Raw genomic sequence first — 22,503 nt, forward strand, 5'->3', positions numbered from 1 at the left:
TTTTATTGTGTTGCGTTGTTTACTGTTTCCATGTGTTTGTATTTCTAAACGCTCCTCAGCCTGTCTGCTCTGCACCATAGCTACCAGCAGAGCTGGGGTCTGAATTACTGAAACCTCTGCCTGGACCTAGCAGGTGAGTAACGCTTACTCTTGGTGAACTGCCATCCACCCCAATCAATAGATCACTTGTAGAGACTGTTAGTGTGACTTTGTGCCAATGGAAAGTGGGCTGAATAGGGTCACGTCAGGAGACTACAGTGGTGACATGGCAGAGTTTGGGATAAGTGGGTTGGCCAATTTGCAGGACTATAGGAGAATGAAGTACAGAGTAGGCTACGCTAAGAGCGAGGTAGTCAGAATGGATTGCAAGTAGAGGATAATTTGCTAGAAAGGAAGGAGAGAGCAATCAATAGATCCAATCGAAGGCCAGTTTTCCTGGTGGGTTTGAGGTTTCTTAGATAACCAGCAGTCTGAGGAGGGCAGGGCCAACGGTTGTCACCTGGGGGCAGGTGCTATCTTGGTGCATCCTTGGTTGTTCCATTTGGCTGGTGATGTTGTTAAACAGTTTATCCCTTGATCATTAACATCAACTGTGAAGATTATTTCCATTCTTTTCAACCTCATACCTGCCTCGTTCTAATGCAAGGTACTCTTAGGTGTATGTCTTGATAACTGGTCCTTTAGGTCTATCACATAAGATATAGAGTAGACCATCTCTATAATTTGCATTGATTGCTCTGTCATGTAATTGTTTGAAACTGGCGTCTTGTTTATAAGGGGGATATGGTTCTTCCCCCCCGATAGGGGGGCATAGATGCAGAAGTAACATTGCCTAGTGGTAAGATTCTAAGGTGAAAATCATGCCCACTGTCCCTCTCCAGAAACAAAGCAGGAAATGACTACACATGAACATAACTAAAAAAAAAAGTTTTTATTCCATCACAGGTTTGTCATCTTTTCAATATGAAAAAGCAGCTGTAAAAAAGAAAAAAACTGAAGCAGATGCAGACAGGAACAAGGAGAGAGAAGGCAGAACTCTAAGATGTGGCCAGCTCACCCCTGAGTAGGGGAGACCCCCTGCCAAGGAACAGAGCTTGGCTCTACAAACAAAAGGGGCAGAAACTAACATTGCCTATTTCCATTTTTTCAGAAACCCTCCCATCTGATTAGAGCTTTTTGGGGAGTGCTAGTGCGCCTTTGTGCTGAAAGGTCAACATAGGTTTCTTTCTTTGGAGAATTTGCAAGAACAGACCTGATCAGTAACTTACTCTTTTGCCCTCTGCTATACTTCTTCTCTGACCCACCTCTAGGGAGGGAAGTCCATTTCTCATTTTTGTACCCATCACCCACCTTCCACGCCAGCGCATACATTCTGTTATCAGATCCAACATACCCACGCTCCGTTGCCTTTCTGGCTACGTTTGTCTTACAGAAATACTGTGTACACACGTTTTATCCTTCCCTGATCTCTGCCCAGGACTGGAAAGTTTGAGCTGTTGTTTAATGGTGGTTTAACCCTAAAAATGATAAAACTGACAGACATTTTTATAGGAGAGTGGTTCCCAACCTGTGGGCCAGGGACCATTGAGGGTCCGCAAAGCCTCCTCAGGAGGTCCGCGACTGCTTAAAAAATGTAATATTATTAGGTCCCAGCTATCAGTAATGACTAAGTGGGGGTCCCCGGGCTCCAGTATTGATAAAAAGGCAGTCCACAGAAGTCAAAAGGTTGGGAACCACTGTTACAGGGGATAGAATCGAACTTCTCTGCATGTGGGTCTTTTATCATGACCACTTTAGTCCATCTCTGTGCATGGCACTTCCTCACTAGTGATGGTACTAGAGGAAAGACTCCCACCTTAGCGGAAGCTCACTAGGTGAATGAAGGGCTTAGAAAGTAATAGTACTCCTGACTTGGCAATACAGACATCTGAACTCAGGTTAACCAATAAGACGATTAACTTGAGAAAGAGACAGGATAAGAAGCTTCAAGGACTTAATAAACTGCCTTCAAGTACTCCGATTCTAAATGGAAAGTAGGTGACAAGCTTTGGCACATTTATAACTTGGGTGGAGGCAGTAGGGTCCATTTGTGACAGATAAACTTCTATGTGTCCTTTCTCGGAACACTTTCCCCTTAAATGTCAACTTTTCAAACCACTCATTGGGAAACATGCCAAGCTGTGACTCTTCCATGAACTGGACAACTTTAATCGGACCATGGAAAATCGTGTTAATGTGTGGAAAAAAAGTGGAACATTCCAGTCAAGGAGCAAAATTGCACTTGTCATGCAAAACTGTGTAGCATCAACTTTTTTTGTGCAACAGAATTGTAAATAATTTCACCCAGGCCTACATCTAACGTTCTCACTAGTTTAGGTGAATAAATCCTTTCCGAGACGTGAATGCGTTCTGAATGACCTAGGTTCCTTGCTTTCTCTGTACGGTGCAACACATAGGCCTTGCCTGGTTTGTGCTTTCCCGGAGATCTTTGTCATCTGTGATGGTGCAACAAGCACAGACACTTTAGTCCCAAAGGGGCTCATCTTGTGGTTTCCACACCTCCAAGAATGTAACCCCACACCCACTGCTTTAACTCCCAGAGCTTTAAGGGTAACCAGCCTCCCATCCTAAAAGGTGGCCCTGTCTTCAGCCAATCCAGGAGCATTTCATGGGAATTTCAGCCTTCAACTTCTTTACAGTTGAGAATTCTCCTGCTCCATATGGCCTGGTCCTACCTATAGGAACGAAGGCGTTGTCTTACAGTAATACTGTTTAAAATGTTTTAGTCATCCCACTGAGGAAGAAAAGAAGCCCAAGTTGGCTCTCGCTTTAGCCATCTAACGACCCTTTTGGAGACTGAGGGCCTGATTCTAACTTTGGAGGACGGTGTTAAACCGTCCCAAAAGTGGCCGATATACCACCTACCGTATTACGAGTTCCATAGGATATAATGGACTCGTAATACGGTAGGTGGTATATCCTCCAAAGTTAGAATCAGGCCCTGAATTACTTCCACCCGAGCTCCAGGATACCGCCATGACCTATGCAAAGGCTGGGGCTCCAGGTGACTTTAAAAGGCTGGTTGTGCTCAGCAGCATCTAGTGGGCGTGGCCTGGTCCCGTCTCTTTTGGGCATCATTTGCAATCATGGACACCTTGGAGAGTTCTCTTTATTGCATTTCTTTACAGCTGCTGGGTTGCTAAAGACTCACCGCTTAACACAGGACTAACAGTGACCTCCCTTTCCTCACTACACCATCACCCGAACTCAGGCCTTTGTCTTGTTTTTAGCACATTTTATACTTTTACCCCAACTCTTCTCACGCGCCCCTCACCGAAGACCTGGAATGCTTTTAAAGGTCTGTTGATGTTCTTAAACCTAGCACCAGGGTGCATCTTGCTCAGTACTGATAGCAGAGCTCATCCTGGATTGTAACAACTCATGATTTGCTAACAACTCTAAACTCTAAGGGTTATTTCCTTGTCTTCCTCTTCGTCGCCTGCTATCTTGTTTGAGAACCACAGCAGGGGAGCTGCTGTCACAAGAAAGCAATGATGAAACTGGAGACCACATTAGGTCTGTGTCAAGAGCACCTAGAGAAACACATGGGCTTGCAAGGGTTGGTACTGGTAAATGGAGGGGAAGGCTGAAGATGATGTAGGGTCTGTACCAAGCAGGAAAGTAATGAAGATAGAACAGACAAGGGAGACCAGTACCGAGAGAGCAAGGGTACAGCTGTGTCCATGCATGGGCTGCATATTAGACAAGAGAACGCTTGTCTGCGGTCCAGTCTTGTTGTTCAGTCAAGGTTCGTGGTGACACTGCAGCCCTCCATAAAAAGCTCTAATAAGGAGAGGGGCTTGGATTTCACACTTAAGGGAAAGAAGAGACTTAAAATGAAATGCAAATTAAGTGAAAAGTTATGTTTTTTTTCACATGGGCCAAACAAAGCTTTCTCAGGCGTCTTCCTCGACCTCCTCTCCGAAATCTTCCTCTTCCTCAGCCGTGGCATCCTGGTACTGCTGGTACTCAGACACCAGGTCATTCATGTTGCTCTCTGCCTCGGTGAACTCCATCTCGTCCATGCCCTCGCCCGTGTACCAGTGCAGGAAGGCCTTGCGGCGGAACATGGCCGTGAACTGCTCGGAGATGCGCTTGAAGAGCTCCTGGATGGCTGTGCTGTTGCCAATGAAGGTGACTGCCATCTTCAGACCTCGGGGTGGGATGTCGCACACCGCCGTCTTGACATTGTTGGGGATCCACTCTACGAAGTAGCTGCTGTTCTTGTTCTGAACGTTCAGCATCTGCTCATCCACCTCTTTCATGGACATGCGGCCGCGGAAGACCGCCGCCACGGTGAGGTAGCGACCGTGGCGAGGGTCGCAGGCTGCCATCATGTTCTTGGCATCGAAGACCTGCTGAGTCAGCTCGGGCACGGTCAGTGCACGGTACTGCTGGCTGCCACGGCTGGTGAGGGGGGCAAAGCCAGGCATGAAGAAGTGCAAGCGAGGGAAGGGGACCATGTTTACTGCCAGCTTGCGGAGATCGGCGTTGAGCTGCCCGGGGAAGCGGAGGCAGGTGGTCACACCACTCATGGTGGCAGACACCAGGTGGTTGAGGTCACCGTAGGTGGGAGTGGTCAACTTGAGGGTGCGGAAGCAGATGTCGTACAAGGCCTCGTTGTCAATGCAGTAGGTTTCGTCCGTGTTCTCCACCAGTTGGTGGACGGACAGGGTGGCGTTGTAAGGCTCCACTACCGTGTCTGAAACCTTGGGCGAGGGCACCACACTGAAGGTGTTCATGATGCGGTCGGGGTATTCCTCTCGGATCTTGCTGATCAGCAGGGTGCCCATGCCCGAGCCGGTGCCACCACCCAGCGAGTGGGTGAGCTGGAAGCCCTGCAGGCAGTCACAGCTCTCTGCCTCCTTCCGGACCACATCGAGCACGGAATCCACAAGCTCCGCCCCCTCTGTGTAATGACCCTTGGCCCAGTTGTTACCTGCTCCACTCTGACCTGCAAAGAGAATACAGCGGTTACTTGGAGAGCTCAATCAGACGCTATAATCACACTTCTGTTGTCAGTGGTGTAACGAAACTTGAGGGCCCCCCCCCTTCCCACTGGACCCGGTCAGGGGCCTGTGCCGGTGCCCATTCTACTGTGCTGAGGAGGACCCCTGGAGCTCGACCCCCCACCCCTCCCCTAGCACCGCAGGGGTCTTTGTAATGCCACTGTCTGTTGTCCATGTTGTCTCCCTTTCTACTAACACTATTTGTCAGGAGTGCCAAGGCCATCCGATCCCAACTTTACCACCGGACAGAGACTCATTCTAGGGGCCAAAGCATGTGCAGCTTTTCATGGAGTTCTCCAACCCCACAGCTTCCGAAAACGTCATCACCCCCTCGGAGTAACTATGCACTACCCTTGCGGAATACTCCCACAACCAGATCACTGAGAACTTCGAGCCCAAACTGACTACCACTGATATTCTCAGCCTCATCACCCCCACAGAAGCAAACCCCAACCATCTGGGACCCGCTCACCACCCAAAACGCCATCGCCATCATGAACTCCGTCCACTCAAAAGCACCAACAGATCCCTGTTCCAACCACATCTTCAGCCTTGGGAGCAAGTCGATGAGCAACAAACTCACCCTCCCCACCTGGCTGACATTGTCAGAACCCACTGGCTAAACATAATTTCCTACGCTGACAACACCTTGCTCATCCTCTCACTATCAGAAGAGCCATCCACCACAAGGTCCCACTTTCACAGGTGGACGATGAGCAAAGGCGATTGGATGAAAGACAAGTGCCTGAAATTCAAAAGTATAACAAAGTGCTGATCTTCTGGGAACAATACCTCCCTGTGGAACAACTCCTGGTGGCCTTCAGAACTATGACTTTCACCCACACCAACAGACCACGCCTGCAACCTCGGTATCATCCTGGTCAGATAGCTCACCATGAAAACCAAATATTCATCCGCCTACTTCCTCACTCTTGGCATGCTCCACAAGATCTTTAAATGTCTCTCCGTCAACACCAGATGTACCATCACCCAAACCCTAGGCCGGTTGGACTAAGGCAACGCACTCTACATAGGAATCACCATGCACCTACTGAGGAGACTACACACCATACAGAACTCCGCAGCCACACTAATCCTCGACTTCCCATAGCAGACCCACATCACCTCCACCCCCCAGACCCTCCACCCCAGGAAGCTCCACTTGCTACTCATGCAGAAGAGATGTCACTTCAAGATGATCCACACATACAAAGCCCTATGCAACCAAGGACCAGCATACATCAACCACTGCCAGACACCAGCGCTCCGCCTCCCTCAGCCCGCACCCCTCGCATACATGCATACACCGAAGTCACGGCAGAGGTCGTTCCTTCCCCTACTTTGTAGCCAGGGCCTGGAACAACCTCCCTCTCCACCTCCAGACCTCCCCCTCACTGCTGGAATCCAGGAAAGGACTCAAGACCTGGCTGTTCGACTGAGCCTCAGCCGCACGTTCCTCAGTACCTAGGTACCCTCACTGGTGATTAGCCACTCTTTACAAGTCATGGTTGATTTGATATCTCTGCCTTGTACACACTGAAGGAGAGGCTCCCTTACGGACCACTGCCGGGTTTGAACTGCAGCAAGACCTTTGCTCCCCACAAAGGCGTAAAGACCCCAACAACTGGCAGTATTTTTACAGCAATGTTCTGCTGCAGACATACATGCAGACACACATCAGAGTTGAGATACATTTAGCCTGCTGGACTACATTGGGGGCGCAGTTTTGGTGAGCTAGATTTAGCCTTTTTAAACACCTGGGACAGACTTCGCCTATCCCAAGGGCATCTGTATCTTGCCACCCTCCTGGACGCTCGTTAATGCTGGCAAATGCACAGGATTTAATGCTCATGGGACTCTTGTAGGAACCCATGTTGCCAGACACATAATTCTGGACCCACATGCAGCAATGCACATTAACGCCAACATGGGAGTTTACTTCTAGCGCGTTTTTGACTTCAGATAGTTAGCACCAGAAATCAAACCGACTCCTATGGGAAATTAAGCATAGCCTACTGCTATCGGGTCTTATTTCTACTCCAACCTGTCTCGCTACCCATTGCAGATTTACCCAGGCACTCTTACAGGGCACCTTCACATGTGAGGGGCACATTTAGCGTATTACACTGCACATTTAGCCAGTCACGTAATTTTGGGGTACATCTTGCCTGGCACACTAATATGGGATTCATTAAACCAGGCAAATGATTCACCTGCGAAGCGTCAATCAAGCATACCGATAAGGAAATCATTTGCCTAGCCCATCACAGAATTGCTTATATTGCGCCCTCTTCTCCTGGCACACCACAGAGCCGTCAGGCACATCACCCCCAGGCCTATTTAGCCAAGCCCATTATCCCGGGCCCACTCTGCTGTAAAACCCTTTCCTAGCTTCATTTACCATGGCACCCTACTGGGGCGCATTTAGCCAGGCACACTTCGGTGCGGCACAGTTCTCCTTGCAAAGAATCTCCAATAGTCCGAAACACACGATCTTGGCATGCTACTATAACTTTTAACAGCAGCGATGAGTTTCAGATACCTATTTCACTGTTGACAGCTTCAGGAGTACACCTCAACTGCTTGATCATTCTTTGCTAGCTAGCAGTTTTTAGAAGTCACTTTCCATCTGACATTTTATGGTTAAAGGTTAGAAAGGCAGCAGGAATAAAGTGGATGCTTGTGTGTTTTTTGACCCAACCCCCTCCTTAAAAGATTTTAAAAAAACAACACACACACTTAGCTTCTCCAGGTTTATGGGCCGGTTTGTTGTCTTGTATTGGGAAGAGACTTTTGGTTTCCCTTTAATTCAATCGTTAAAAAACTAAATAAATAAATGAAAGTGCTACTGCTTTTGAGGATTTTCGGCTGATAAAATAAAATATAAAGTTATTTTCAGAATTGATGTATACATAAAAACCTCTGAAATGCAGTATGTATTGTGGTCTGTGTTTAAAGGTTTACTGGTAATGTTTACCACACTGAGTGGCGAGCCAGTGGCCACCGACCACTGGCAACATAATTACTTCTCTACACCACCCGCCCCACACATGTCACTTTAATCAATAGCTTCACACTTCCTGCCCAGCTCGTATTCCACCCTTGCTGCTTCCATAGACCCTTTACTCTGCCCCTCTTACCGAAGACAAAATTGTCTGGTCTGAAGATCTGGCCAAAGGGTCCTGAACGCACAGAGTCCATGGTGCCTGGCTCCAAGTCCACCAGGATGGCTCTCGGGACATACTTCCCACCTGTTTAAAAGGGCAAGATGGCAACATTCAGGACTCGCTATAACACACCCCTCAACATTCCAAACACATTTACAGAAAGTTTTAAAAAGTTCCATTTTACATTTGCTTCTATATGTAAATACACTTAATAAATCTATTAATATTTCATTTTTTTTCAACAGTCGCTGACCCCCATGTAGGCTTTGTGGACCCCCATTGGTCCTCGGATCTACTGTTGCATGAGATTGCCTCATGTTCCTGCTTATGGCAGTTCTGTGTCAGCGACCTCACACAACCGCCCTTATGCTCAAGCAAGCTGCTGGTTAGAGTCGATGACTGATTTGGATTTTGGACTAGAACTGTCCCTCCCCTCCGTAACATGGCCCGGACTGCCCTTATTTTAGAAAAGCCAGACTTTCAATTGGGACAGAAGTCTTCTAGGCGGTCGACCTGTTCACCAATGTAGATGTTCGAGTGTCAAAGGACCGTGGACAAGACGGGCTCAACCCTTTAGCAGGCAAAATCTACAGTGAGTGTTGGCGGGCCCCTGGTTTGGTTACATGTTCTATTACAGGTGTTTCCCAAGCTGTGGGTTGTGAGCGTATTTTTGGTAGGTCAGAAAAGCCCAAGCAATAAACAAGATAACTTTAAATTCTGTATTTACCGCGTCACATTTGCTGCGCTTCAAAGACAGGTCAAATGCCAGCCTTTGTCTTGTGACAAGTTGCTGTTTATTTTTTAACTTGGGGACTGGTGTTTACAAACGCCTCACTTTGCAGTCAGAGAAAGAAAAGTAGAGTGAATTATTTGACAATCTTGCTGGGGTACAGGGAGTGTGAAAGGAAAAGACGCAGATGTCAGTTATATGTATATCATTTATATTAACACATCGTTTGTGTGCATCATAGTAGAGCTGAAAGTCTGCATCTTTAGTGGCCATTCCACTGGAAGTGGGCCGTCTGTAAAAGACAAAGATGTTACTCCAGGATGCTTTTGTTAAAAAAAAAAAGCCTCACGTTCATTAAAGCTAGGTGGGTCGTGAAAGTTAGTCGTACTCCAGAGCGGGTTCCAGTTCTAAACATTTGGGAAACACTGTCCTATTAGATTTACTCCCTGCATGCTTAGCTTACAGATTTGTGTAAATAAGTTTGCTTTTGTAGATATATTGGTTAGGCATCCGTTTATTTGTTCCTCGAAATGCCCAGGAAGAGGTCTCCACACTGCGGGCTACCTGTGCATCATTTATCTGGCTTTGAGAGGTGCCAGCTGAGTTGCCAGCGCTTAGAAGTGGACAGGAGCCCCAAGTACTTCGCTTTTTAAGACAGGGCACTTACTGAGTGCCAGACACGTTAGATGCGCTGGCATCTATCCCCTACTCCGCGGGTCCGCAACTGTGCTAAAGAAATGTGTTAACACCCGCCTACGAGGTGCACTCAACATAATGGGTAAATGATTAGAAGCAGTTCTGCAGCTTGAATTTTCTGGATTCACACGCTGAGCATTATTCCATCAATTAGTGGTTGGGTCAGGAGTTCTTTAGTAGTTTTTTTTTTTTTTTTTTTAAGTGGTCATTGCCCACTTGGTGCTATGTCCCGTCTGGTTCGACATCAGACACACTCTGGGGGTTTGATTTTGAAAAATCACCATGGGCCAGATGTATCAAAAAACGAAATTGCATTTCTTAAATAGCGGATTTTAAGAAATCGCTATTTAAGAAATGCAAATTGGTATGTATGAATTTTGCGATTCGGTAATAGCGATTTCTTAAAATTCGCAAATACTATTACCGAATCGCAAATAGAGAATCCGACCCCATTTGCACCTATGGGCCTGTTGCGAATGTTTTTGCATTTCCTAAATTGCGAATTCCAGTTAGGAATTCGCAATTTAGGAAATGCAAATCCCAGGGTGCTGGGGGCCTAAGGCCCCCTCTGCTGCACCCCAAAAATATTGTTACGGACATGTGGAGCACACACATGCCTTAGGGGTATGTGTGCGCTACATGTCAATTTTAAAAATACATTTAAAATGCATTTTTAAAATTTGCACATAGTTACCACCAAACTTCTGTTGGTGGTAATTGCATTTCCTAAATGCCCAATTCGCATTTAGGAAATGCTTGATACATGTGCTTAAGAAATCACTAATAAGGATTCCTTATTTGCGATTTCCTATTTAGAGAGTCGCAATTCTCTAAATGGGGTCGCACTATTAAGGAATCGCTATTTTAGCGGTTCCTTAAAATTGCACTGCGAATGCCTTTCATACATTCTGAAAGGCATTGTTGCATTCGCAAACGGACAAATTTTGCAATTTGCACCGTTTGCGAATGCAAAATGGCTTGATACATCTGGCCCCATGTTCTTTGGTTCCCCCTCGAAAGTTAAGCCTTGAGGGCAATCTGTACTGCCGCTGCGCGCTCTGCTGAGTGAATGAGGTGTGCGGTATTAGGCGGTGCACCTTCTCTTGCCGGTGTTCTTTTCCTCGGTTGGATGCCCTCTTGGAAAGTACCTACGTACTGCAGCGCCTCGGTCGCTTTAGCGGTTGTGTCCTTCATGTTCTGTAGCTCCTCATCCATGGATTGCCCTAAAAGGATGTTTTCTGAAAAGGGCAGGTTGATGATGAAAGATTGTACTTGCTGTTTGAACACCAGGCATGGTGGTGCAGGGTTGTGGCTGTACATAAGTGCCTACTGGCTGTATCTGCGGCGTCCAGTGCTGATTACAAGCAGGTTATGGCAATTGTCTTACCCTCCTGGACCAAGATATTTTCTTTCTTTGGAACTCCTCAGGTAGTGTTGCACATGTTCATCTATCGAAGGTGTCTCCAACTGGTCGATCGCGAGCTACCACTAGCTCCCACACACCTTCAGAGTAGCTCGTAGCCTTGCGTTCATTTTTACCTAAGCAAAGGGGCACATTTTTCTTTAAAATTTAAGGGAAGTCTGTTTACATTATTATCAGGCTGCAGACAGCAGGGCCTGATAATGAACAGTGTTGTGTCAGATGTATTACCCACGAGGGGTGCAGAGGTGACGAACTGAAGTATTTAACTCTTAAATAAACGTTCTTCTCAACACAATATTAGAGCAAAGCAAAAAAATTATGTTTCTTACTGCTTTGAAACTGTAGAAAATGAAGTTATCCTAATAATTACCTTTTCATTTTAATTTTCTCCCATTTCAAAGTGTTGCATTTACAAGCAGCAGGTCTTTTGATTCCACTGGACGGTAGACACCGCCATATTTATAACAGAAAAATAGTAGTTTTAAATTGAAGAAATTTAAAGTGAAGAAAATATTTTCTATGAAACATTAGGTCTTGTCATTCTCCACTTTCAATTAAGCCAATTACATCTTAATGTTTTGTGAAGCACATATCTTCACTTAAAGTTCCTCCTCTGTAAACAAATCCATTTTCTTGTATAAAAATGGCACCATGTCTAAATACAGGCCACTGGGAGCAAGGCTCCTGGTGATTGTAAATGTGCCACTTGGAAAAGGGAGAAAATATAAATGATGAATTTTATGGACTCTATATAAAGTTCAGTCTTCAGTTTAATTTGTGATAAAGGCCATATTTAAAAGTGGAAAATACAGCCATTTTTTGAAGCAGGAAGAATGTAAAGTGCAGAAACAATGTTCCATATTCTGAAAGTTCTGCAGAATTTCTTTCTGCCCTTTAAAATTTCTCCCATTTAAAATAAATAAATAACAGTAGTACGTTTGTGTTATACATGTAAAAGCTACATATGGCAAAAGGTATTCCTGTGCCACAAGTCCATAGGGTAGTCTCTCAGTCACCCACACACATATATCCCATTCATATGCATGTGTCCATACGTCCCCAAAGGCCACGCTCTCACTGACACATGGCTGCCCTCTCATAGTGCCCGAGCCAAAGTATTTTGTTCAAACCATAGTATATGTCTCTTTGGACATTAGGCTCAAGGTCGATGAAGCTTGGTGTGGGGGTGTCTGGTAAATGTACAAATGGCTAAGCCTTCTGTAGTTCACAATGGTTTTCACTGATCAAAAGTAACTCTGACTACAGAAAAGGTGAGACCCCGGATCTAGCTCATCCCATTGTTGCTGGATGTAGCTGTTAAACAGCACATTCGAGTTCACAATGCGCTGATGTTGTCCGCTCCACCCTTCTCCCCACCATGTCCACCCTACTGCTCTTATCTGGGGATGGACCGGTCGAGGCCGATGTACTGGTTCTTTTGTTGCCACTGCAATGGTAACAGTCAACTGGTACTTTTCACCACCTAGATAAGGAGGATCTCTTGAAGAGCCTGTATTTCTTTTCCGTTCTTGAGGTAATGACTTTGAATGCTGCTGGTTCTCTGAGCGCTTTCTTACCCTGGTCAAGGACGCTGGCCAGCATCGCGAGGAACTGAGTCCTGTTTTGGTCAGGTAGTGTCGTTTCAAGCAGGAAGCAAGCTTCTGCTTTTTCTTCCTCCAATTGTACCCCGTGAGCGTTAGCTGCTCTCTTTGTAACTGCATTGTAAATGTGGAGATGGCATCTGGTGGGTAGGGGGATCTGAGTGGGTAGGAGTCTATCCCCTATTCTGGCAAGTCAGCAAACGTGTTGCCACTCCTCCTCTGTCGACTCCCCTGCCTGTGAAGGGTCATGTTCAACTAAATCTTCTTTGAAGCGGAAAAGCTCTTCCTCAGTTTCCCCCTGTGGTTCAGCTACGAGTGGCAGTTCTACCTGGCAGACTCCAGCTCTTGTTGTTGCTTCTGGGCTTTGGGCTTTAGAGGAATCTTATATTTTGTTTCCAGAGTCGCCAAATACTTTTTGAGCAGGAGTACTTCCATTCTGGCCTGGAGCGCCCTTCTCTTTCTTGGGTGATCAACCTTTGTTTCAAGTCCATCGTTTAATTCCTTTTCTCCATGGTCGAGCTGTTTCCTAAAAGTCTTGTCCCCGTCACGTATGTTATCCTCTTTCGCGGTCGAAGATGGTTGAAAGCTGCAGCCTCCAGCAGTAACCTTTTGTTTGGATCAGTGTGGTTCTCAGGTTCGGTCTGCCTTCCGGCACCAAAACTTTTGGTTTTGGTGCAGACTTTGCACGTTTCGGGTCCAATATTCTTGGCTTCACTGCTGTTTGTCCCAGTGGTGTTACCTTTTATTTCGATCTGACATCCTTTGACGCCAATGTCTGCTTCTTTGCAAGCTGTTCCTCTACTATCTCTTTGGGTCTGAATCTTCTCTTTGTGGGGGGGGAGAGGGAAGGGTTGTGCCTTCCTCCTCCCTCGAAAAACCCAGTTCTTTCAAAGTTGTCTGCAACTCCTCTCCCTGGCGACGAGGTGGTGTCAAGCACAATGCAACCACCTCTGCTTCGGTCTCACCTTGGAAGCACCCTTCTGAGTGGTGCTCGCACTGCAGAGAAAGGTTGCACACCTGCGTGCACCTATGGTTGCATTTGGACAAAATCTAAACGGGGTCTGCTCCACAGCCCGCTTTCACTCTTCGATCAATATGGCTACAGAAGTGGGCACTGTCACCGCTTTCGGTGTTATTCAGTGCTTCTCCATCACGTCTCATGTGCAGTCTCCTGGACTTTGCAGTGTTTTCTTGTGCTTCCAGACCCAACAGCAGAAAAAAGAATATGAAGATGGTGACAATACTGAAGGATCTCCATGGCTTGCATCTGATGTTATACTAGGAGAGATACGGCACCAATCGGTAGGTGCAAACGAGAGAGAGGACTACAAAAGACAATGCTGAGCCCAACCACTAGATGGTAGAATAATGGACAGCATGCGAGTATGTGAATCCAGAAAAGATTTACGCTGCACAACAGCTGCTTCTAAGAAGACTTTATGTGACATGCGATACAAGCCAGCACTTGTGATCGAAGCATTACAACTATACTTTTTGTACCTCAACAAGACATTAGAAATGATAAAAATCCCTGGTGAAGTATTGGAAATTGAAATTTGTATAGATCGTATTTTCCTTTTTTTTTTTTTTAATTTTAAAGGCCTCAGCACCCTTCCCTCTAGTTTTATTTATTTTACCCACAAGGTGAACTCCGCTGTCCTGAAAAACACCATTACCATCAATGGTGAGGAACCACGTCACCCACCCCCATGAGCACCACCAAGCAGGCCCACCTGTTGCCTCGTTGTAGTACACGCTAATCCGGTCTAGCTGCAGGTCGCTGTCCCCATGGTATGTTCCAGTCGGGTCAATGCCGTGTTCGTCGCTGATGACTTCCCAAAACTACAGAGGATTAAAGAAACATATATTTTTAGACACAACAAGCTCAACTAAGGAAGAGTATGGACAAACAACTCCCCACGTTGGTTAGATGCAACTAACAAAAAAAAAACAAGCATTTGCAAATGCAATTGGTCTTGCGTTTACTCGTGATAGGAATTTACAACGCCAATAGCTCTAACTGGACTTTTCATGCCACATAAATTGATGAAAATGAAAAGTTAAACAGTTGACATAAGCGAGCCAATTTAAAGTGCCTTGGCCGCAATGAACATGACCGTGAAGGAGAGACACAAAAGAAAAAAGAAGTTCGCTCCCAGTCAAATGTATTGGCAAACGTGCAATTATCCATTTAACAGGGTCGATGGCCAAGGTGCTAGCAAAACTGCCCCAAGGCGGGACAAACACAAAGCATTTACCAATAATAACAAAGGAATTTTTTTAAGGCAAGCCCACAAACAAGTGATAGTGATGGGCGTGCGTGGTTAAAAGCGCAGAGAAATTCCACAGGCCAGAGTGCTTGCGCTTTATCAAAAAAAAAAAAAAGTTGCCAGCCCAACGATGAGCAGTTTCATTTCTTGCTGAGACACCTAAAACTACAAGCAGCTACCCCAAGAGGCAAGAACACAGGGGGAGGGGTCCTAGAACTGATGGATGACTCCAGAATAGATGAGGCAGTGAATGAGGATCTGATGGATCACATGGACATCAGGGGCTGTATTAGGGAAAGTGCCACGGGATGCCGAGAGGGTGCCACAGGTTAGAGGCGCAACGGGCATACTGCCCGCTTTACACGCCCCAGGGGCACTTAAGTGTTACAGAAAGGGGTGCAGACGCATGTGCGTCCTCTTATGTAATACAGATAATGCTGGTGCAGATATTGCGCCAGCGCCATCATCAGAGGGTGCGCCCTCGTTTGTGTGTGTGCGGGTGGTGTTGCCCTATGCAAATGAGGGCATCCCTTCGCCTCTGTGCCTTCATATAGACACGGGGAAGAGGCTGTCACCTGCCCCGGCTCCCTCCCTATCTTCAGCTTCCACCTGCCCCGGCTCCCCGTCCTATATCCAGCTCCCACCTGCCCCGGCTCCCTGTCCTATGTTCAGCTTCCACCTGCCCGGGCTCCCTGTCCTATAGTCACCTTCCACCTGCCCGGGCTCCCTGTCCCATATTAGGCTTCCTACTGCACATCCTGTCACCTGCCCCGGCTCCCTGCACTATATTAGGCTTCCTACTGCACATCCTGTCACCTGCCCCGGCTCCCCGTCCTATATCCAGCTCCCACCTGCCCCGGCTCCCTGTCCTATGTTCAGCTTCCACCTGCCCGGGCTCCCTGTCCTATAGTCACCTTCCACATGCCCCGGCTCCCTGTCCTATATTCAGCTCCCACCTGCCCCGGCTCTCTGTCCTATAGTCACCTTCCACATGCCCCGGCTCCCTGTCCTATATTCAGCTCCCACCTGCCCGGGCTCCCTGTCCTATAATCACCTTCCACCTGCCTCGGCTCCCTGTCCTATATTCAGCTCCCACCTGCCCCGGCTCCCTGTCCTATATTCAGCTCCCACCTGCCCCGGCTCCCTGTCCTATATTCAGCTCCCACCTGCCCCGGCTCCCTGTCCTATATTCAGCTCCCACCTGCCCCGGCTCCCTGTCCTATGTTCAGCTTCCACCTGCCTCGGCTCCCCTGCCCCGGCTCCCTGTCCTATATTCAGCTCCCACCTGCCCCAGCTCCCTGTCCTATAGTCACCTTCCACCTGCCCGGGCTCCCTGTCCTATATTCAGCTCCCACCTGCCCGGGCTCCCTGTCCTATAATCACCTTCCACCTGCCTCGGCTCCCTGTCCTATATTCAGCTCCCACCTGCCCCGGCTCCCTGTCCTATATTCAGCTCCCACCTGCCCCGGCTCCCTGTCCTATATTCAGCTCCCACCTGCCCCGGCTACCTGTCCTATGTTCAGCTTCCACCTGCCTCGGCTCCCCTGCCCCGGCTCCCTGTCCTATATTCAGCTCCCACCTGCCCCAGCTCCCTGTCCTATAGTCACCTTCCACCTGCCCGGGCTCCCTGTCCTATATTCAGCTCCCACCTGCCCGGGCTCCCTGTCCTATAATCACCTTCCACCTGCCTCGGCTCCCTGTCCTATATTCAGCTCCCACCTGCCCCGGCTCCCTGTCCTATATTCAGCTCCCACCTGCCCCGGCTCCCTGTCCTATATTCAGCTCCCACCTGCCCCGGCTCCCTGTCCTATGTTCAGCTTCCACCTGCCTCGGCTCCCCTGCCCCGGCTCCCTGTCCTATATTCAGCTCCCACCTGCCCCAGCTCCCTGTCCTATAGTCACCTTCCACCTGCCCCGGCTCCCTGTCCTATATTCAGCTCCCACCTGCCCCGGCTCCCTGTCCTATATTCAGCTCCCACCTGCCCCGGCTCCCTGTCCTATGTTCAGCTTCCACCTGCCTCGGCTCCCCTGCCCCGGCTCCCTGTCCTATATTCAGCTCCCACCTGCCCCAGCTCCCTGTCCTATAGTCACCTTCCACCTGCCCGGGCTCCCTGTCCTATATTCAGCTCCCACCTGCCCGGGCTCCCTGTCCTATAATCACCTTCCACCTGCCTCGGCTCCCTGTCCTATATTCAGCTCCCACCTGCCCCGGCTCCCTGTCCTATATTCAGCTCCCACCTGCCCCGGCTCCCTGTCCTATATTCAGCTCCCACCTGCCCCGGCTCCCTGTCCTATGTTCAGCTTCCACCTGCCTCGGCTCCCCTGCCCCGGCTCCCTGTCCTATATTCAGCTCCCACCTGCCCCGGCTCCCTGTCCTATATTCAGCTCCCACCTGCCCCGGCTCCCTGTCCTATATTCAGCTCCCACCTGCCCCGGCTCCCTGTCCTATGTTCAGCTTCCACCTGCCTCGGCTCCCCTGCCCCGGCTCCCTGTCCTATATTCAGCTCCCACCTGCCCCAGCTCCCTGTCCTATAGTCACCTTCCACCTGCCCGGGCTCCCTGTCCTATATTCAGCTCCCACCTGCCCGGGCTCCCTGTCCTATAATCACCTTCCACCTGCCTCGGCTCCCTGTCCTATATTCAGCTCCCACCTGCCCCGGCTCCCTGTCCTATATTCAGCTCCCACCTGCCCCGGCTCCCTGTCCTATATTCAGCTCCCACCTGCCCCGGCTCCCTGTCCTATATTCAGCTCCCACCTGCCCCGGCTCCCCTGCCCCGGCTCCCTGTCCTATAGTCACCTTCCTCCTGCCTCGGCTCCCTGTCCTATGTTCAGCTTCCACCTGCCTCGGCTCCCCTGCCCCGGCTCCCTGTCCTATAGTCACCTTCCTCCTGCCTCGGCTCCCTGTCCTATGTTCAGCTTCCACCTGCCTCGGCTCCCCTGCCCCGGCTCCCTGTCCTATATTCAGCTCCCACCTGCCCCGGCTCCCTGTCCTATAGTCACCTTCCACCTGCCCCGGCTCCCTGTCCTATATTCAGCTCCCACCTGCCCCGGCTCCCTGTCCTATATTCAGCTCCCACCTGCCCCGGCTCCCTGTCCTATGTTCAGCTTCCACCTGCCCCGGCTCCCTGTCCTATATTCAGCTCCCACCTGCCCCGGCTCCCTGTCCTATATTCAGCTCCCACCTGCCCCGGCTCCCTGTCCTATGTTCAGCTTCCACCTGCCCCGGCTCCCTGTCCTATATTCAGCTCCCACCTGCCCCGGCTCCCTGTCCTATATTCAGCTCCCACCTGCCCCGGCTCCCTGTCCTATATTCAGCTCCCACCTGCCCCGGCTCCCTGTCCTATATTCAGCTCCCACCTGCCCCGGCTCCCTGTCCTATATTCAGCTCCCACCTGCCCCGGCTCCCTGTCCTATATTCAGCTCCCACCTGCCCCGGCTCCCTGTCCTATATTCAGCTCCCACCTGCCGGAGCAGATCCCCCCCCCTCTGATTTCCAGGTGCCCGAGACCCCCAGGAAGCACCTACGAGAGCACTAGCCACGCCCAGGGGGCCCCACTACAGGCCGCGTCCGAGGGACCCCAGAGACCCCAGCAATGTAAAGAGGACAGTGGGCCTCAGAGCGCCCCCCCCCCCCCCCCCCCCCCCAGAGAGGGGCCCCCGCCTCAGGCTGGGGGCGGAGGGGGGTCCTCTTCAGCACCAGTTCCCGATCCGTCCTCTTGTCCTTGGGGGGCCCCGGGGTACGGTCACCAGGGGCACAGTCCCGGTGTCCCGACGCTTCTCTTCAATTCAAATAAGTGTCGCGAGTTTTGGGGCAAAGGTGAGGTGATCTAGGGGAGCGTAAGTTAAAGACGCCCACAAAGTGTGACATCATGAAAGTAATGTATCTGTTTCTGTCAGGTCCCCTGTCTGCTCCCAGCAGAGAGAGGGGTGGGGAGCACGGGGGCGGGGGGGTCAAGCCACAGCTAACTATAAGAAAGATTTTATATATAGATATATCTCAAGTCGCCTTGCTGCTACTGCTCGAATACCCAGGCCCTGAGACATTTCCTGAAGGTAATACAAACACACAGGTACACATTCACAAACAATGGACAGGCCACATATAAAGGTGAGAGTAAAGTCGTTGGTCCTTCTTTTATGTCTCACCTGTCCCGGTTTTTGCCCCTCCAAATCTGGTCACCCTACAGCAGGGGGTGTCGGCAACCGTTATTCCAGCGCCTACAAGGCCCTCTCTGGCGGTGGGCGCTATGCGCAGGGCAGCCCTGCACCCCCGGCCCCTGGGGTCGTTACTTGGGCTGTTTGTGTAGTTTGTGCTTCAGAAGATGGCTAAGAAGGAGGCGCAGGAGGGAAGCTAGAGCTGGCCAGATTAGAACTATATATATATATATATACACACATGTGTGTGTCTGTTGTGTATAATGGCTAAGGAGACAGAGGGGAGGGCGAGGCTTCAGGTGCAGAGCTCCGCGGAAGGGTACAAATATTAATATTTATAGACCTGCTGGGGGAGGGGGGCACAGATGCCAGCCTCTTCGGAGATGAGGGGGGAGGGGGGGTGCACGCCTGAACAGTGGGGCTGTGGAATCGCGACCCCCCCGACCACCCTCATTAATGAGGTGCCACAAGCCTGCAGATCTATTGGGCGGGGGGGGCACTGCTGATATAAATCCACCAGTGCACTTTTGTGAGCCATGCCCCCCTCTGCAGCCGGGAAGGGGGAGGAGGGTCCTCCTCCTTGCATTATTGTCACAAAGAGGCAGAAAAGGGAGGCCCCGGCCCCTCCCCTAAATATCCCCCCACCCCCTCCTCCCCGGCAGGAAAGTGAGGGGACACCCAAGGCTGTGACAAACATCACTTCACCTACGAGTCTTATTCCAGCCCCCCCCCCCAAAAAAAGAATCACAAAATCACTTTGAAATCCTTCATTGACCTCCATCAACTAGGAGCGAAGCTCCCCCCCCCCTCCCCACCGGGTGCGACAGAGACTTTTTATAGGGGGGGGGGTTACAGAGTGTGGTGGGGGGGTTATATATTCCCTTTGATACAGGGTCTCCGAGTATGGGGGGGGGGGGTTACATATTCCCAATGATACAGTGTCTCCCTCTAGTGGGGGGGGAGTAAATATTCCCTTTCATATGATGTATGGGAGATAGATATTCCCTTTGATACAGTGTCTCCCCTGGTGGTGGGGGGGGGGTGCATATTCCCAATGATACAGTGTCTCCCTCTAGTGGGGGGGGGGTTACATATTCCCAATGATACAGTGTCTCCCTCTAGTGGGGGGGAGTAAATATTCCCTTTCATATGATGTATGGGAGATAGATATTCCCTTTGATACAGTGTCTCCCCTGGTGGTGGGGGGGGGGGGTGCATATTCCCTCTGATACAATGTCTCCCCCCGTTCGGGGTGGAGGCCACTATGTATGCGGTCCCCAGTGGGACACTGTGCAAACCTGAAGGCTGCCCCCGCGAGAGGGGGGTGGGCTAGGCAGGGGGAGAATGCATAGAGCTGAGGGGGCGCTCAATGCTCCCCCAGACCGCCCGCGCCCCGATTAACGCTCCCCAGCAGCCGGAGGGGCCGGGCCGGTTCCCTCCCAAATATGGCGCCACGAGGCCTTTGTTAGGCGCCGAGGCCACGTGTCCATCCCCGCCCCCCGAGGCCACGTGCTGATAATCCACTGACAGCATCAACGCCCCCCCCCCCCCCCCAAATCACTGGGGCGGGGAGGAGAACAGCACAGACAAAATATATTATTATTATATAATATTTACACTCACCTCTCCCATGCAACAACCCCCCGACTACGTGCTGCTGATCCATCCCCCCCACCGCCGTATCACCGGGGGGCAAGAGGGTCATCAGACGAATTACAAATATATTATATATCTGCAGATATTCACCCCCTCCCTGACCATGCGCTGGTCTCACTAAACCAATCACAGACCCCCCCCCCGAAAATTCTAATAGGAGCCCCCCCCCGCATGTGTGGCCGACACTAATCCAACGACAGCGCCCCCCCCCCATAGAATCTTATACCAAGCACCGAGCGTGTGCCACAGCTCCTAATCCATTTACAGCGCTGCGAGGAGCTACCCTCCCCCCCCCCCCCCAGTGTATGGTGGGGGGGGGGGGGGCGAATCTAATAAAGAAGCCTTCTCTCTACCCCCACCTAATAAAAATAAACCTCCGTGAACCCTCATCCCGTCTTCCGCAGTTAAAATGTGTGCACAATCCCAAACCGAGCTAAGAGCCGCACAGAGTCACTTCTACATAAAAGGGCTTTTAAAGGACGGCTATTTAAAGATCCTGTGAACTAGGAGTTTGTTCATTCCCATCAATGAACTTTTCCAACCTTAGAACAGAAAATCTCACCCCGCTTTCCAGGAAAACAGTATCAGCTATGATGATATCGTTTACACTTGCAAGGGTGAAAAAATAGGAAAGAAAAAAATGAAGATAACGGTTTAGCCTGCAGGAAGGAACACCGCACCCACTGGAAACACGTACAGCAGCACAGCACATCGAAATAGCGATGTGACAAACCAACCTATGGAATGTAAAGTTGTTGAAAATAATAGAAAAGTGAGCACCCACCCAGCCCCCAAGAAAGCAGGGAAGAAAAAAATGGGGGAGAAATCCAGGAGAAAAGAAAGAAACATACTACATTTTGTCATTTGTAGACAAAGAAAAAGACCGGGCGAGCGTGTCTGCAATGACAGTTAAAAATTGAACCTTCTCATATATGTGACGTCACTGACGAAGGAGAGAAAGGATTTGACAGAATACTTTGAGACAAAAAAAATGTACAGGAAATATATAAAAACGGCGACGAGGAAATAGAAAAGGCAAATACAAAGCCTAGCAGCAAATATTACTAAAAATCAGTGAACCACAATTTACATGGCATATGGACGCAACTAACAAGCAGAGACAAAAAAATGCTTTTACAGCAAGATATGTATTTTACAAAATATATTTGTAAAAATAATGTAATTATAAATATAATAATGTATTTACATTAGATTAAAAAAAGATAAGGACTTTAGGAGCGCGAGGCTACAGCCGTATGAAAATTAAAAAGAATCTGCACGAAGTTGCAGTGATGGATGCAAGGTGGACGGGGTCCACCCCTCCATCCCACCTCACCTTGGCCCCGATCTGGTTGCCACACTGGCCTGCCTGGATGTGCACGATCTCCCTCATGATGCTGTCTTCTGCTGGGACCGGATGGAACGCTCGGGGCGCCGGGTTCTTTCTTCGAACGTTCGGGGACAAAGGATTCGGAGGGACCAGAAGGCTGATGCAATGATGTGGGAAGAGCCAAAAACTGGGCCGGGCAGCGCATTGAAATACCAGCCTCGGCCACAGGAGGGAGGGGGAGTGGGGACGGTGGAGGCCCATTGGTCCGCTCCCGTGTCATGTGGGCAGGCGTCAGGGCGCAAGGCGCTCCTGGGAGTTGTAGTTTGCATAGAAGGATGCTGGAGAGACTTTTGTTTTTACTTGCACAGGTCTAGCCAGTGAATGGGACATTGTTTAATGGCATGGC

The 22,503-nt window shown here is 49.7% G+C and overlaps 1 protein-coding gene across 1 annotated transcript; it reads right to left on the bottom strand.

Annotated features, from left to right (window-relative positions):
* Positions 1-916: 916 nt before the first annotated feature.
* On the bottom strand, positions 917-22,295 carry TUBB (tubulin beta class I). Its single transcript, XM_069241836.1, has 4 exons — positions 22,104-22,295; positions 14,420-14,528; positions 8,210-8,320; positions 917-5,014 (listed from the first exon to the last, which is right to left on the bottom strand). Exons 1-4 carry the CDS (start codon positions 22,158-22,160, stop codon positions 3,957-3,959), a joined length of 1,335 nt encoding a protein of 444 aa, XP_069097937.1. The 5' UTR covers positions 22,161-22,295; the 3' UTR covers positions 917-3,956.
* Positions 22,296-22,503: the final 208 nt, after the last annotated feature.

Source organism: Pleurodeles waltl, chromosome 6 (assembly GCF_031143425.1).
Source record: "Pleurodeles waltl isolate 20211129_DDA chromosome 6, aPleWal1.hap1.20221129, whole genome shotgun sequence".
Lineage (NCBI taxonomy): Eukaryota > Metazoa > Chordata > Amphibia > Caudata > Salamandridae > Pleurodeles > Pleurodeles waltl.